The sequence below is a fragment of the Anguilla rostrata genome, chromosome 14, assembly GCF_018555375.3.
Source record: "Anguilla rostrata isolate EN2019 chromosome 14, ASM1855537v3, whole genome shotgun sequence".
Taxonomy (NCBI): domain Eukaryota; kingdom Metazoa; phylum Chordata; class Actinopteri; order Anguilliformes; family Anguillidae; genus Anguilla; species Anguilla rostrata.
In genome coordinates this window covers 35,341,008-35,357,278 of record NC_057946.1, presented here as the reverse complement: position 1 = coordinate 35,357,278, position 16,271 = coordinate 35,341,008, and the positions used below count along the sequence as shown (strand labels likewise).

The 16,271-nt window shown below is 39.5% G+C and overlaps 1 protein-coding gene across 1 annotated transcript; it reads left to right on the top strand.

Moving 5' to 3' along the window:
* Positions 1-671: 671 nt before the first annotated feature.
* On the top strand, positions 672-11,307 carry LOC135239948 (uncharacterized). Its single transcript, XM_064308958.1, has 6 exons — positions 672-814; positions 4,784-4,897; positions 5,398-5,573; positions 9,181-9,277; positions 9,851-10,188; positions 10,637-11,307. The coding sequence occupies exons 3-6, from the start codon at positions 5,410-5,412 to the stop codon at positions 10,647-10,649; spliced, it is 612 nt and encodes a 203-aa protein (XP_064165028.1). The 5' UTR covers positions 672-814; positions 4,784-4,897; positions 5,398-5,409; the 3' UTR covers positions 10,650-11,307.
* Positions 11,308-16,271: the final 4,964 nt, after the last annotated feature.

Below are 16,271 nucleotides of genomic sequence, written 5' to 3'. Positions count from 1 at the left end.
GTTGTCACGTGACATACTGGACAGGGTCAAAAAACTTTCTCAATTTACTATTTAAATGACCTTTCAGAAACTCGGACATACCTTCCAAAGTCACAGTTCAAATAGGCGGGCCTTCTATTTTTGCGGCAGCTGTGTGTGTGTGACAACAAGGGCATAAATTATAGGCTATTACATGGATATTAAATTGATTGCAGTTTCCCTAATATGCACAATTCCAACGTTACCCTAGTCAACCTTTGTGTAGTTAGTAACATCCATGTGAGACTTCCTTCATATGCATCGTTTCCGTGAAAACATTGGACTGAAAATTAAGACAACGAAGTTACACCATTCTGTGGGCTGCTGTGTTTATAATGTAAACCAACACCGCCCTTAGACTGTTCTGTAGGCTACTTTGCGGATGAGATTTACCCAAGTGTGATATCATTTCCACAAAGCCAGCTATTTGAACAGCTACACCACCTCAAACTAGACAGATAAACCAAACTACATTTCCTACTGTAGGCAACGCCTACTTCATATAGCCTAGTCTACATTAATTTGTAGGCCTAGGCCTACTTCTAAATGAGAATAATTCTTTACTTTCAGAAAGATAAACTTTTTTCAGACCAGCATATTTTGGCTAAATGTGTAACCTTTAAATGTACTTTTAATGCCATTTAAAATAAATAAATCGGCTTTGGCGTCAATCGTTCCGGTAGCTATCCGAGAATGCTTTTAGCATGCAGATAAACATTATGTGGACGCACATATTTTGGCATTCAGAGAAAAACTTCCCGAGACCGTCACGAACCTAGGAATGTAATAGGCCTGCGTAAGTTTTTTCATTTTTAATATGTATACTATTTGATAAAATATAAAATACCAGAATATAATCTGACTGGCCTATTTAATAAAATGTCCCGAAATAAAATGCACGTTCGTGATGCAATTCTACCATTACTTGTAGGCTACCATAGCTAGGCTACTTTGTAACAATGCACGCCTTTATTTCAAACGGAAATAGCAACTGAAATCGTCAGCAATCTAAAACCGTAATTTTGTTTGAATCACAACTTAAGAATTATGCTATTAGGCCTTCAGTCAGAGTTTCCTTGGAAAAGAGATATACGCAAAATTAGACGATGCTCACATCAGGGAGTGTATTTATCAGTTATATGGAGAGAAAAGTCGTTACAGTAAGTAATAACATAACGAAGAATATTGAGATACACGTGACTCTGCTGCTCTCTGGACACATTTCTGTAATTAGGCATTTGCTTCGACAAATTACAGGGATTCACTCGGTATCTGTCTGCTGGTGTGTCTCAACCAGAACCTGAAAGAAAAATTGCTTTGATGTGGCAACTATGTGATTTCGTTTAGGGTCATTGACATCAAATGATCAAATTTATTATGCAACTTTTCGGACCATAGTGACCATGATGCAGCAGAAATTCGGAGGTTGTTCGCAATAACGCTACATAATGTTAGCAATTTGGCTTTCAGGCACCTGTGTTCTTCTCGGTTTAAATCGTGCTAGGCCAATTCGTCTCTGACGGTTCTAATTCTAATTTAAGTAAATACGGGACACAAAATGTTTGGATGAAATCCCGGAACGGGACGTCCTGGCAAGTGCAGCGCTGTTGGAACGCGGAGTCAGTTTCCTTTCTGGGATGAGCGCAAGCTAGTAGGCCAAGTTGTGAATGATTTTTGTTGCATTTGATGAACTTAGTAATGTGTATTTAAAACGATATGCATATTCACCGCACAGTGTTACCTTTTATTTTAGAATATATCATAAAGCTCTGAATAGATGCTGTTCTACCATCTCATACATTTTGGGCTGCATTTTGCTCACTGGTGGAGCCTAATTCCATTTCTAATATTTCAAATCTGAAAATGAAGACTTTCCTAGATAACTATGGTTATAAGTGCACAGACAGGGACATATCAACTGTTGATAGACAGATATGTGTTGACAGCTTTATTTTAATTCTGAAAATAGTAATTCACACACACATACACACAACAAGACTTCCACGAAAGTGGACAGTAAATCTTTTTTTTTTTTTTAATGCTGTCAAGCAGGAATATGAATCTGACTGATCTTGTCGTCTTGTGTGGTGTGGAATTAGGGTGTCAATCGCCTGTTGATAAACAATTGAAAATCAACAGTTTCCATAAAACATCTTTTGAAAAAATCTGCCTCCCACATCATCCCATAACCTACATATGTTTTCACTGATTGCAATGAGAGGACTACTTTCTAAATCAATTGCCACAATTCAAAGGACTTGTGATAATAACATATTCTGGTCTAAGAATACATTAAAAACATATAGGTCTAATAAAAATAACATCAATCTACTAAGATAGCGCGAACGAAAAATGACTGCAGGCACCACAACATGACTGTCTCAATGTCATTTTGTTTCTTGCTTTATTCCCAAATGTTGCATTTAAAAAGTGTTGGTGAGCCATAGCATGTAGGCTAGCTTTTGTCTAACGCTTAAATATTATCTGTATAATTATTTGATAAACACACAGTTCATACACTACTGTATAATGACGTTTCTGTCAGAAATAATTATGCAAGGTAGAGCCTGCCCTTCTGAAATGCTTTCAATCCAGTTGCAGTGTTTGGTTCTTTGTAACTTAGTGTACAAGCATGGGACTATCTCCTCATACCCCAATTGTGTCCTAAAAAGATCCCTTGCTACGAAGATAAACCGGTTGCATTTTAGTATCCTCTAGGGGGCAGCAAGAAAATTAATGGTGGTTTAAAATAGAATAAAAAGACACTAAGTAACCAGGGGTTAACATGGGTTTTTCCCTTGACAACAAACAGTTCAGTGTTGGTTCCAACTGGGATCAAGGCTCAAAAATGTAAATAGAGACACAGTGGCTGATGATCTTGTACTAAACCACAGTAATCATGAGGTGGAAGGTTGGTAGCAATTGTCGCATGGTGTGCAGATACTGTACCAAGCAACCATTTGAAGTATAGCATAGCATTGGCAATAAGACTTTCCAGCTCTGTTGCTCCTGCAATGTGTGGAAGTGTAACTGAGAGGGAAGTGTCTGAAACTCAAAGTGCAGGTGTATCCACCATGTGAAAATATTTTACAGTTCTCAAGCAGGGCATTCTGAGTGCAGATATTTCCAAAACATGCTTGTTTCACCTCCCAAGAATGCTGTTTACAGTGTTATCAGTACGAACAGACTGTCATATTGACTTTCCCATAACAACTGCAACAGTTTAAATACTTCCAATGAAAAGTATTAAAAGACTCAGTGTGGTGTGGTTCACATCAAAGATGTTTTCTTAACAACTATAGTTCATGCTCATCTTTCAATAAAAATATTCAGTGCATTTGCCCCTGCTGGAGGTTATTATGAAACACCATGGCTAGGTGCAACGCAAGCATGCAGATGGAATATCTACATTTATGAGTCTGTGTTATCATGATATCAGTGGTACGAACATGAATGTCAATTGTCTTGGTTCATCCAAATTTCTTTTATTATTATTTTTTAGAATGCATGCCCATTTGGAGAAAAGCTCTGTTTCACTTGTACCACTTGTAACATGGCTGACAATCTATTTCAGCCCCAGAAATGCCTAGTATAGGGCAACATTGCAATGTTGCATTTCCTGTACAGGGGTCAAATCCACTTCGTGAAATCCCCTATATGAATTAAAAAGCTGCATTCAAAGAGATTAACAAAATGAAGTACAAGAGTTTTCTTCAGGTTGAGTTCAGTTAGTACAACGAGGGTACATGAATGGATATTAGCCAACGGTAAATTCCACACAGACATTGGTAAGCATTGTTTCACACAGAGAGTAGTCAGTGTGTGGAATGGCCTGCCAGGCCCTGTAATAAAGGTAGAAACTCTGGGGGTTTTCAAGACCAGGCTTGATACGGTGTTAGATGCTATCTAGTATGTAGGTAATCAGAGCACTAGGTACAATCTTCTTGATTTATGCCGGAGGGCAGGGGTGCCACCAGGGGTTTTGAGTACCTTGAAAAGATCTTGCATTGGGCCACACCAAGGCCACCCCATCCCATCACAGTTACTTTAAACACACCATATTTTTGAGAGCAGGCAATGAAACGTGAAAATATTTTATAACCAATTTTACTTGCTCACATTGTAGGCTGTGCAAATGGCATTTAGACTAGCAACGAAAACCCGAAAGTTGACATTCTTCTGTTAAGCATTTTCTATGCAGAAAGTTGAGCCCCGTGGTGTTTCTTAGGAAAGAGACAGAGCAAGGTTCAGATTTGTCCCTTCCAACAATCTTTGATGATGCAGACAGATGCGTCTGTTCCCATGGACGTGACACTGTGCATCACCGAAGAATGACAAAGGAGGCTGTTGAAAAAGTTTGTGCAGGTGTACATAATTGCACTCATATGTGTATCCCTAATTTCCATTACTTAGAAAGACAATAAAACATTACTGCTCAACACTTCAGCAATGTCTGCCATATGTCTGTGGTTCAGTGCACTGAAAATATCAGGGGACAGTGTGGGAACCTCACTGTCAATCATCTGCGCTTAATTAATGGTAATTGATGTAGAATAGGAGGGGCAATGTGAAAATTGACTGACAAAAAGGCTCTGTCTGTGAGATTGCAGGTGAGAAAACTTGCCCTAGATAAATTGGTGTTTCCAATGATTATTCTTACAATTATGAGGGACAGTGACTGTGTCATGTGATTTTTTTTAAAGGCTACATTGATCCAGTGGAATATGTGATTATAAGTATGGATTAATTTTGATGCTTATCATAGGAGACAGAGGATCCTCGAATCTCTTCCCCCCCTGAGACCCCCTCCATTGGAGCAACACCATCTCAACTCTGTCTCATTCCCAAGCAGAAGACAAGCAAGACCGTTTACCACCTGGTGCGTCCTTTCAAATGGCGCTGTTCACAAACTGCAGCTCTAATGGCAATGCATGCTTCACCGCAGTGAATCATTTGACTGAATTTGTTTTCTCAAATCATCATCACTCAATCATTATTTTTTCAATGAATCATATAACCATGGAAATGAACAATTATTTAGACTTACAAAATTGTGCTGAAGTGTATCTTTTGGTCCACTTTTTGTGACCCTAAAAATATGTTTCAGTGTTGTAGCAATGACGCTATGTTGTTATTTAACCCTTTGAATAGTAGATGTTGTTTAATTATTATTATTATTATTATTATTATTATTTTTCAAAATTCCAAGTCAGTGTTCTAGAACTCTTTTGCTTTCCATTACCTGTAGGGATTGTTACATCAGTATTAGAATGCTCAGTTAAGAACGTTCTGATCATATATTTGTGATCTTACACCTTAAAGGGTTAAATGTACTGTACAGCGCCAGCACCGGAACAAACCGTCCACTCTGTCTTGCAGTGCAAGTGCATAATGAGACCGGTGCAAATGGAGTTGCTGCTCCTGGGAAAGAGCGACCTTTCTAGGCGGCGCGAAGAACTGCGGAATTTCCGTCACTGCATCAGAAGGTTGGGGCGTCACATCCAATCCAGCGCGAGGAAATTCTGCAAGCTGTCGGACAGGGAGGTCTGGGAGGCGTAAGTTTTTCAGCAGCCAGAACTGCAAGTTTTCTGGTTATTTAAGGCCAAGGAATCCAAAACAAGTCAAATGACAACCAATATGCTTATTCACTCGCACACACAAGCACTCTGAAAAAGGATGTGTTAATGTCCAACACATTTTTTATGTTACTACATGTGAGTTACTTTCAGCACATTTTGTCAAAGTAGTATCTTTGTTGTTACAGATATACTGTTTATGTTACAAAGGGAGACTTTTTAATTTAGGCTGCATTGAAAGTAACAAAAAATGTGTTATCCTTAACAAGACATGGAGGCGTGTTCCAGAGGAGAGCATAATGTGCCTATGCATTTTAAACTTTAGATTTTTCTGTTTTATTTGTTATAATTGAGTGGTTCTAACATTCGCCAATGGTGGACAAAGTACACAACCCCATTACTTGAGTCAAAGTATAGATACCCCTGGTCAAATATTACTCCACTACAAGTGGAAGTTGTTCAGTCATTTCAATTCTGTCAATTTTTACTTGAGTTAAAGTACTGGAGGACTTGCTTTTAAAAATACTTAAGTATTCAAAAGTACATTTTCTTTTTAATGCCAACGCACTGTTGTATTGTTTCTATGATCCATTTACAGAAGCTCATTTACAAATGCATTTTTACTGTTATTAGATAGCAACACACGATAGATAGCATTGCCTGAAATGTGAAACAGTTGGATGACCCTTCGCTCAAATTCCATAAAATTTCATCTGACCAAAGCTCAGACAACTTCATAATTAGCAAACGGGCTACCGTTAGCTAACATTTACATACCTCGACATCAGGGGTTAAATTGGGATTTGGGTGGACCCTGAGATCCGCTGGGAGGTGGGTGAAAAAAGGTACAAACCAATGAATGTCTCAGCTCAAAATAGTTGTATCTTTAATGTATTCTGCACATAATTGCAATTAAGGAAAACAATGTTTTAAAAAGAATGTATACTATTGATGCAAGCTTTTACATAAAATATTTCAAGTTTACTGAGTGTCATTAATGCTGAGAATTTTTTTACCCACGAAAATAATCGGTCATCCTCCTCTTTTGTCCTCCCTTTCTTCCTCCTTTACCCATCTTTCTTAAACTGTCGAATTGAAACAAAATAAAACCAGCGGTGACTGGGGAGCTGATAAACGGTGATACGCAAAACTTTCCTTTAAACTAATCATTGATCTCAAACTGTTTTAATTAATTTTCAGTGATTAACAAGCATACAAACGATCTGAAGCAATTGGAAAGGGACACACAGCTTCTTCGCATTTGTTAGGGAGATTAAATGATTAATGCGATTTAGAAAAATCTGTTTTAATCACTAAGCAGTGGCGGAATCTTCCCCTGATTTTCCTTGAGTATCAATGCAATTAATGCACAAAATAGGCTACTCAATAGCAATACTATCATATAGCCAGCTCTCCCCAAATAGGCAGTTTTAGCCTAGGCCTTATAGCCTACATTTATTTGCATTTTCAGTATGAAATTGTGCACATTTTTAATCAACATTATTTGTGGATATGTGCACTTCTTTCTCCGCACTCAAATTCATGGCAAATATCTGCAATGCGTAGATTGTAAACACAATTTAAGTGTAGGTTTTGTTTTTGCTGGTTATTCTGAAAGCTAACACGGTAGATAACAGACTGGTGTATCTTGCTTGTTAAGTGTAGACTACTTGGTGATTAAAACTGATTTTTAACAGATAAATTTAACGGATGAATTTATGATTTAATCCCCCTAACACGGTATGAAGACACTTGCCATTTGATTAGTCCAATCGTTGGCACGCTTGATAATAAAGGAAAAATTGCTAATGATTAGTTTAAAGGAAAGTTTTGTGCCCCACCAATTTTCAGCTCACCTGTCGCCGCTGTAAACGTTATGTATGTGGGAAATATTCAATCCTAGCTTAGCTGCTGACCAGCAACCTGCTGATTTTGCTCAAGCAGTCTAAGTTGCCGTTAATAATAGCCGGCGTTCGTGGGGGCTGTTTTATTCATTCAAGACAATCAACAATATTTTGCTTTCTGTGCCTGTCTATATAAACGACTGTTCCTCCTGAGTTTTTTTTTCTTCAGATTTTTGATTGGTTGAGCGAGTAACTGGCTGGAGGGAACACATGGACTAGAGCATACGGAAAATGGACTGGATTGTCATAGTTATTTGTAAAACTGCCAGTCAAAAAAAATAAATTTATTTACCAAAGGTGGGTGGACGCCGTCACCCGCGTCCTCCCCCAATTTAACCCCTGCTCGACATGCTTTTTCAGGTTGGACGGCGAGTTTTTGAATGCAGCGATGTAGTTCGAGCGCGGTAAGCAGAGCAAACATTTAAAACAATATTAATCTTTTTGAATTTCACAAATCTCAAACATGGACTTGAGATATGGCCAAGGTGGCGAAGAATCGTCCTTATCTTCTGCCGTCGCCATCATTACTGTTCAATCACTGGTGCATCAAGCAAGCGCTCTGAACTTGACCGACAGCGTAGTAGGAGTAGGCTACTGTGATTGGTTTTTCTCCTGTGAGGAACACAGCGTGTGGCCAATCGCATTTTAGAAAAGAAAAAAAGCGATTCAACTGCTGACTTCAAAGCTCAAAGTATGCTTCAGAGTAACGACAACCTTCATAGAAATGTAGTGGAGTCAAAAGTACAATATTTATCTTTCAAATGTAGTGGAGTAAAAGTCATAAGTTTCCAAAAAAATAAATACTCAAGTAAAGTATAGATACTCGAAAAATGTACTTCAGTACAGTACTCAAGTAAATGTACTTTACTGTCCACCCCTGACATTCACCAGCATTAAATTAATAAATGTAATAAGTTAACTTATGCACACACAAATACTAGTACAAAATATAACACAAATAAACTGCAGAATAATGCATAAGATAAATCATAGTAATCCTCAATGTCCTTGATGTACTCCCACAGATAGACTCTGTTGTCGTAGTCCAACCAAATCTTTGTCTGGTTAAGATTGCCGTTATAGCTTCTGGTGACCTTCAAATGCATCTATAGGAGATGTGTAGATACATCTAGCCAGATAAAATGACCATCTATAATCATAAGCTAGTAGCAAATTAAATTAAACAAATTTGTCTTGCATATTCCTTTTTTCAGATATTTAATATTTAAATGTAAATGTTGAATTTAAATGGGTCAGACATTGTGATGAAGAGCTATATTGACCAATGTCCTCCCATCTGTGAGCACGTAAGAGATTCTGTTACTTATTTACTTTTCTGAATATCTATTGTCAATGTATAATATAAGGATACACACACATTATATTCTACTGTACTGGGGTACTGTAAATGATGGAGAAGTAACAGTGTCTAATTTTCAGAGCAGCTCCTGAAATGAACTCTAGTGGTGGCATAATGAGGCTTCATGGGGCCAAAAATGGGTGGAGCTACCGTACGCTGTCAGCAACTCACTGTTTTGAACCAATCATAGCGTTCTCCTGTGGAGAGTCAAGCCATTTGATTTGTTCAGAGAAGTCAGCGGTTGACAACTGATTGTAGCTCCACCCATTACTATGGAGAGGGAGATTTGATCGCTGTAAAAAGTGGGGTGTCCTTTGTGTAGCAACCTGTGGGAGTACGCCTGCCTCTACACCGTGTTTGACAGGCTGCAGCTCCGGATCCTGTACAGAAACAGCCGCAGGAATTTCAACAGCTTCAAGGTAAAACTTCTGTTCTTCAAGTAGTCCAGGCGAGTACGTGCAACATTTTATAGGAACCCTGCCTTTATCCACGGAAGTATTAAATTTGGCAGATTTGTTGACTTTGGGGTAGTCATGGAAGCCATTTTCTGTGACTTGATTACTCAGAATTTTGTGGATAAGATTAAGGATGGACTTTGAAAGATTCATTTTGCTTTGATGTGTGTCTCACCATATAAAGAAACAGATTTGATTGACAGACAATTGAAAGTGTTATGCAATTCCTGAAGGAGGACCGGCTGAAACTTAAGCTATGTCATTGTGAAGCTCTTCATCTCTAGCTTGTGAAAGGTTATTTGTCATCTCGCAATCAGGACAATGCAACTTCTCAGGGATAGGACAGTCATGACATTCTCTTATTGGCAGAAAAGAGAGGAGTTTCATCCGTCATATCACTTACAACAATAGGACCAATGACAATGGTGATTGGTGGATACTTTCCGTCTATCGTGGTCATTAGCTGCAGATTCTATAGACGCACCAGAAGCGTAGCTAAGTATTCCTGACATTGAAGTGTTTGTATTTGCTGCCCAGACAACCTACGAGAAGCTTCGCTTCAATTTCCTGGCAACTCAGCTGCTGATTGGCTCCTGTGACCTCCAGCAGCTCTATGGGGCCTGGCACCTGTGCGGAGCCTGCATCTGCCCTGACTGCAGGCTGACATCATTGAACTGCACACCTCAGAACGGGCAGGTGCAGAGGGAAATGAGTGGGGATGATGCCAGGCCAGATAGTGGACAAGGCCCATCAAAAACTGCAGTGAGCAGAGCAATGCACCATGGGTGCTGTAGTCCAGACACACAAGGACACAGTCTATGGAATACAAGCAGGCCAAACACAGAGGGAGCCAGCATGGACTCTCTGAAACAAAGGTAAGAAGTGACAGTGTTGGACAAGTACTCCCTGGAACAAGGTATGTGATTTGCTAATAAATCAATGGTCAGTTGCTTCTTCTGACAAATCATGATCTTATCTAAATTGACTTTCAACTGGAGGTGACGATTCAAGCCAGTTCAAGGCAGCCCCTTGATCTGTAACAGTAGGCTGCCTAAATCCTGATAAAATCAAATGATAACTTCTCTGTCTGGATACTCTAGAGAGATCTTTTGGGTTAGAGACTATATGTGGAGTAACTCAGTCAGCAAACCAGCAACAATTTTCAGATGTGGATATGCTTTCTATTACCCGGACATTGCTAGCCCATTGATTTGGTAACAATTGGTGAAGCACTTCATTTTGAGTTGAGCTTAAGTATTTGTGTGTGCATGTGAAGACTCAGTGGTTGTGTATGTGACTCGCTGCACATAATGCAATTTTCAGATGCACCGAGTAAGGAGGAGCCAACCCAGCGAGGGACGGGTATACTGGCCTTTGGAACAGACATACCGGGAGGAAGCAGGGGTTAGATCAGGATTCAAAAATACCACCCCCCCTCATGCACAGACAGATAAGAGGCAACCCTGATATCACTGCGAAGCCGTTTGCGGAAAAAGAGTTCATATGTGTCAAAGTACGACATGACAGCTGTTCTGGATGTACTTGCAGTGGCAGCCATTATACCAATGCACCCATGTTAGGCTTGAGCTTTTTAATCCTGAGGAATTATGATATAACAAATAAAAGCCTGATTGTGCTAAGAAGAAGCTAGGCTACCGTGAAGAAGGAGTCATGGATTGGTTTGCAACATGTCGGCAACAATAAAACAGGGATGAAACACATTGTTATCTCAGCTTGCTCAAAGAAACTAGAGAGGAACTCCACCAAACACAGAAGAGTTTGTTAACAGTTGTTTCCAATGTGCTCCGTGATTGGTGGAGCTTTTCTCTGTTTTCGTAAAAAGTGATGTCACGACTGTCTTACTGCTGTTTTATTATCCCTGAAACATGCTCTCCTGAAATGCATTTGTGCTTGACACCGGCCCATGACTAAGTTTATGTTTCTGTGCACAATGTTGGTAGCAATGTTGGTAGCTTGCCTCTTGTTGCAGTCCTGTACGGGGAATGCATTTTGTTTAACTTTTTTTTTATGTGACCACTGTTGTGAAAGATGGTCTTGTTGGTGAAAAGTAAATATTTGAGATTAATATAATCTCCAGAGTTAAATATGGTTTGCCTGTGTATACTCCCTGTGGATATGGTGATATGCCTCCATAAATACAGGAAAACATGACAGAAAGTATATATGCAGTATATATATATATATATATATATACACATATGTATATAAAGTTTTAACTTTTTTTTTATTTTACCACTTTTAGTAGAAAGAGTTGCTCTTCCTACCTAACAATAGCTTTCTGTACTTTACTCATGGCCTATATGCAAAAATGAATAGAATGCAGGATAATTTATAGAGTTAGTTTCACTGTTGCTCCCATAAATCTCATGTGCTGCAAAGAGCAATGGAAACTCTTGGCTGTTTCTGAATAAATAAAGTGAATTCTATCGTACCAGCATGTTGAGACGAATTACATTTAAATAAAAGATAATAAACGAAAAACATTGCCGTGTGTTGGTTTATGGTTTTCAGAGCCAATAGGGGGCTCTTTCCCCTCTGGACCAAGTGAAGTGCCCAGGTGCAGTGATGGTGCAGGGTAATACTTGGCTCATCTGTCCAAAATACAGTGTTTGTAGTGTACTTTTAGCAAGCGCTAACCTGGCTGTCCTTTTCTTGAGGCTTACCACTGTTCGTGCAGTGAACCCTCTGTGGTCATGCTGGTGCAGTCTTCCCTTTATGTTAGTCTTTGACATATCTATGCCTACGTCCCGGAGAGTGTTCTTGATCGGTTTGAAAGTTGAAAAGAGGGTTTTCTTCGCAACTGAAAGTATTCTTCTGGCATCCATCACAACGGTCTTCCGTGGTCTACCCGATTGTTTGCTATTGCTAAGCTCACCGGTGCATTCCTGCTTCTTAACAATGCATCAAACAGTTTGATTTTGACACACAAATGTTTTGGAAATGTCTCCAAGAGATTTATTCTGTTTTTTCAGCCTCATGATGGTCTGCTTTACTGACAATGACACTTATTTGGTCCTCACATTTAGCGATAACAGTAATAGACTGCAAATTCCACACATAGAATCAACTTTAGACCTTTCATACGCTGACCTTTCTAGCTTTTCTTGCTCATGAACTAGTGATGCAAAGACACACAGCTGGCCAAGAAATAACTGAGCAGCCAATGGTCCAATTACTTTTGCTCCCATAAAATGGGTTGTAATTCCTACACAGATCACACAATATGGATGTAAATACCCTCCAATTAAAGCTGACAGGCTTTAACCTAGTATTGATTGTTTTATTTCAAAACCAATGTGCTGGAGTGCAAAGCCAAAACAACAAAAATCGTGTCACTGTCCAAATACTTGCGCACGGCACTGTAGAAGGTAATACAAGTTGAAATCGTTTTGGGTCATGCGCCCAAAACAAACTGTCATCCCTGCTCGTAAAACATAAGGTTGGGATAAACCTGATCCTAGATTAGAGCTCCATATCTGAGATACTCTATGAATATGAGTCCCAGTGTCTCATCTGTAATGCAGGCATAAATCTGCCACACACCTGTCCCCACACCCTCTCAGTGCTCCTGCCATTTCCCCCCGTTTGCTAGCCTGGGTTTGGGGCTCCTGCTGAATATTTCAGTGGTCGATTGTAGTGTGTGTTATGCAAGAAAGCATTTTAAAGCAACAGAATCTTAAAGCTTAAATGCAGCAAAAGGAGGATTCCCTCTATTCAACAACCTTTGCAAGCGAGCATCTGAACTGTCAGTAGAGCTATCTGAAACCAGTGAGACCCTTTGGCCTTTGTGTTTGAGTATAAGGCACAATAACTCATTCATTGGTATGAAGGTGAAATCCTTCCCTAAAATATGACACTAGGCAAACTTCTATTTTGAGGACCCATAACTGGCAGTCAGTGGTGCCGTGCCTTAATTCTGCCTGTTGAAGACTTTTCAGGTAAAAGACTGCTGAATCAGGGTGAGATCAAAGCAGCCTAAGTGGCTCTTTGTCATTCTGTGAAATCAGATTGCTGTTCTTTGTTGTACTATATATGCTAGCTTTTGATCTTGAAGCTGATAAAATGGTGCTGCTAAAAAAAACGAAGATAATTAATTTAATAAAACTTTATAAAGGTAAAGCATGATGGCGTTTTCATTTTTTATTTAAAAAAAAAATAAATTAAATTTGGCACATGGTTGGTCCAATTACCACCATAATTTGGAATGTCCAATTAAATCTTTGTGGCCATGTTTATGTGCAATCCCTCAATGCCGATTTTGGAGACATCTCATTTTGGAGGTTCCCTTCGAAACATATAGCGTCACCAGCCTGCTTTACACTCTGCAGCCCACAGCCAAACACAGATAGAGTTGAGTTGGAGGAAGACATCCCTCCGCGAACGATCGACCAGCGAGGGTCACTAGAAAGCGATGAAACACGCACCCATAACCGATCGAACCCTCCCATGCCCTGGGTGACACAGTTGGCAATTATGCTTCACCCTGTGGGGCTTCCGGTCACTGTTGGCACACGCCCCACTGTGTGGTGCCTTAACTGAATTAACCACCCAGCAGATGAGGGCATTTTCACAGTTTCATGTTATTCTTACTGTTCCCCAGATCTTAAAATAGATTAGAGCAATAGCATCTCAGCCACTAGAAAGAAGAGTGTGTATGTGTAGCAAGTGAAATGATCACCAGTTGAGAAAACTAAATTATTTAATATGATCTTCTCTCTCCTTTTTACTTTCTCAAGTTGATTTCCACAGAGACCAGCTACGGTTAAATGAGATTTTAAGTCTTTATCACTTTTTTTTGTTATTTTGCTTTTTAGTCATTACTCTTGCATTAAGCAGAGCCATATCTAGAGTAGCATGCATGCTATATCTTATTTTTGGCACGCTATCAGATTGTATAGCTACATATTTATCAGCTCTTAGCCAGGTTAAGTACCCTTCTGAAGGGCACACAGACAGTGTCTGACCTGGGACTTGCACCATGGACCTTTTCCAAGGCCCCAGTAATAAATGTTCCTCTCACTGTGTCTGCTGACCAAAACAAATTTGAAAACAAAAAAAAAAGTCTTTTAAAGACTTAAGAAGTAATATTTACTATATGCATTAGTGGCTTGTAACAGTATAACAATTATTGAAAGCAAAGTTTGTGATTTAACTGCAGGCAATGTAAAAAAAAAAAAAAAGAGTGGTTAACAAGGAACAGGCAATAAGAGATTATTTTTCATATTTTCATGAAATCTGAAAAATAATTAATGAAGGAGGCAAAGGCTGGTCAATGGGGCCAGTCACTGAATGCATCATTATTGTTTATTATTTACTGGACTTTCAGTAAGATTGCAGGTTCTCAAGAAAATAACATTGAAGTGTCAAGAACAGACATGGATTTATAAGGAATTGGACGCTGTATGCCACCCAGACAGTCGACTCAACACAGAACGTTTTATGACACTCTCAAACATTCTGGTTAGACTGAATTGTTGGAATACTCTGAGAAGCCAAAAATGGCTGGCTAGTACATGATGTAGGGGCGTTTTCTGAATAAGTAACAGCCCAAACAGCTTGCCCTATTTAAACAAAATATTTCTTGTCATATCTACATATGATAGGTACTTGGGAGAAACCGTAAAAGTAATCACCATGACCATGACACGGACAATGAACTGACAGGAAAATTATTTCTCAGCCACTGTAGTGATAAGAATGGTCAATAAAACTGCATTCCAAGTTTTATTGAGACTTACTGTATGGTACAGGTTTCAAATTAGCATCCAAAATTAACAAATCAGCCAACTCCTGATGGCATTTAATGATGCTATGTGGCTTCCTAAATCCAGATTGTAACCTCTCAAACATGTTATTAGTCTGTAGAAAAGAAGAAAGCTATTGAGCTGCACATTTCTCAAAAAATCTTTGACAGAAACGGGAGGTCTTAAATGGGACCATTAGTCAGAGAGGTCAGTAGGATCCAAATAGAATTTCTTGAGGTGTGGCTTGATTTCTGCCATCTTGAAGGATGTAGGATGATCTGTGGATAAATGATTGCCAGTCTGAGGTAAGCGTTGGAAAGTGCAGTCCAGAGCCAGTGACGTTTTGACTTCATTTACCATTATCTCTAGCTCCAGCCGTGAGTAAATATTTGGATAATGAGCCCAGTCTTTGGCCACAGCCTGCTCTCTGAGGAGCGGTGCTGTGAAATGTGTTGGGACTCCACGTACGGAACCCAAACACCAGGCTGCACGAACCCAGGCCGCTTATTTTGTGGATTGGACTGATTAGATCCAAGCAACACTGACCATGAGAGGGACTGCATCTGTGAAAGTTGGTGTTAATTACAGTTGGAATTACTGCCATGCATAGGCTTCTGTTTTTTTTTTCTAGTTTGAGAGCCCAATTATAAGCCTACTGTTATACTCTGCAGGTGTTCAGTCAGAAAATGGTGACTGACAAAACAAGTGAGTGTCAGGGAATCCATCCATCCATCCATCCATCCATCTGTCCATCCATTATCTATACCCACTTATCCTGGGCAGGGTTGCGTTGAGTGCTTGAGCCTATCCCAGCGTGCATTGGGTGAGAGGCAGGAATACACCCCTGACAGACCGCCAATCTATCGCAGGGCCTCCAATTAACCTACCTGCATGTCTTTGGACTGTTAGAGGAAACCGAATTTCCCAGTGCCATAGAAAGAATATTATAATATGATTCATGCTATATATCAACAAATGGGCTTTTATATGACATCAAACAGTACAGTAATGGGTTTTTTATATAAATCTTATTCTGTCATTCACAAGCCTGTCTGAAAATGGATTTCATTCCACTTTGAAACAAAGTTATCATGGGTTACCCAGGATAATAGTTTCAGTTTTTCCTTGCTAAAGGGTTTTTCCGCCTCCCCAGCTCTGGGAACGGCGGGGCGATGTGGCTGAACGCTCGTATC

Coding starts and splice junctions, on each gene's coding strand:
- LOC135239948 (XM_064308958.1), top strand. CDS start 5,410: ATGAGACCGGTGCAAATGGAGTTGCTGCTCCTGGGAAAGAGCGACCTT. Junction 5,574..9,180: donor GACAGGGAGGTCTGGGAGGC/GTAAGTTTTTCA, acceptor TCCTTTGTGTAG/CAACCTGTGGGAGTACGCCT. Junction 9,278..9,850: donor GGAATTTCAACAGCTTCAAG/GTAAAACTTCTG, acceptor TTTGCTGCCCAG/ACAACCTACGAGAAGCTTCG.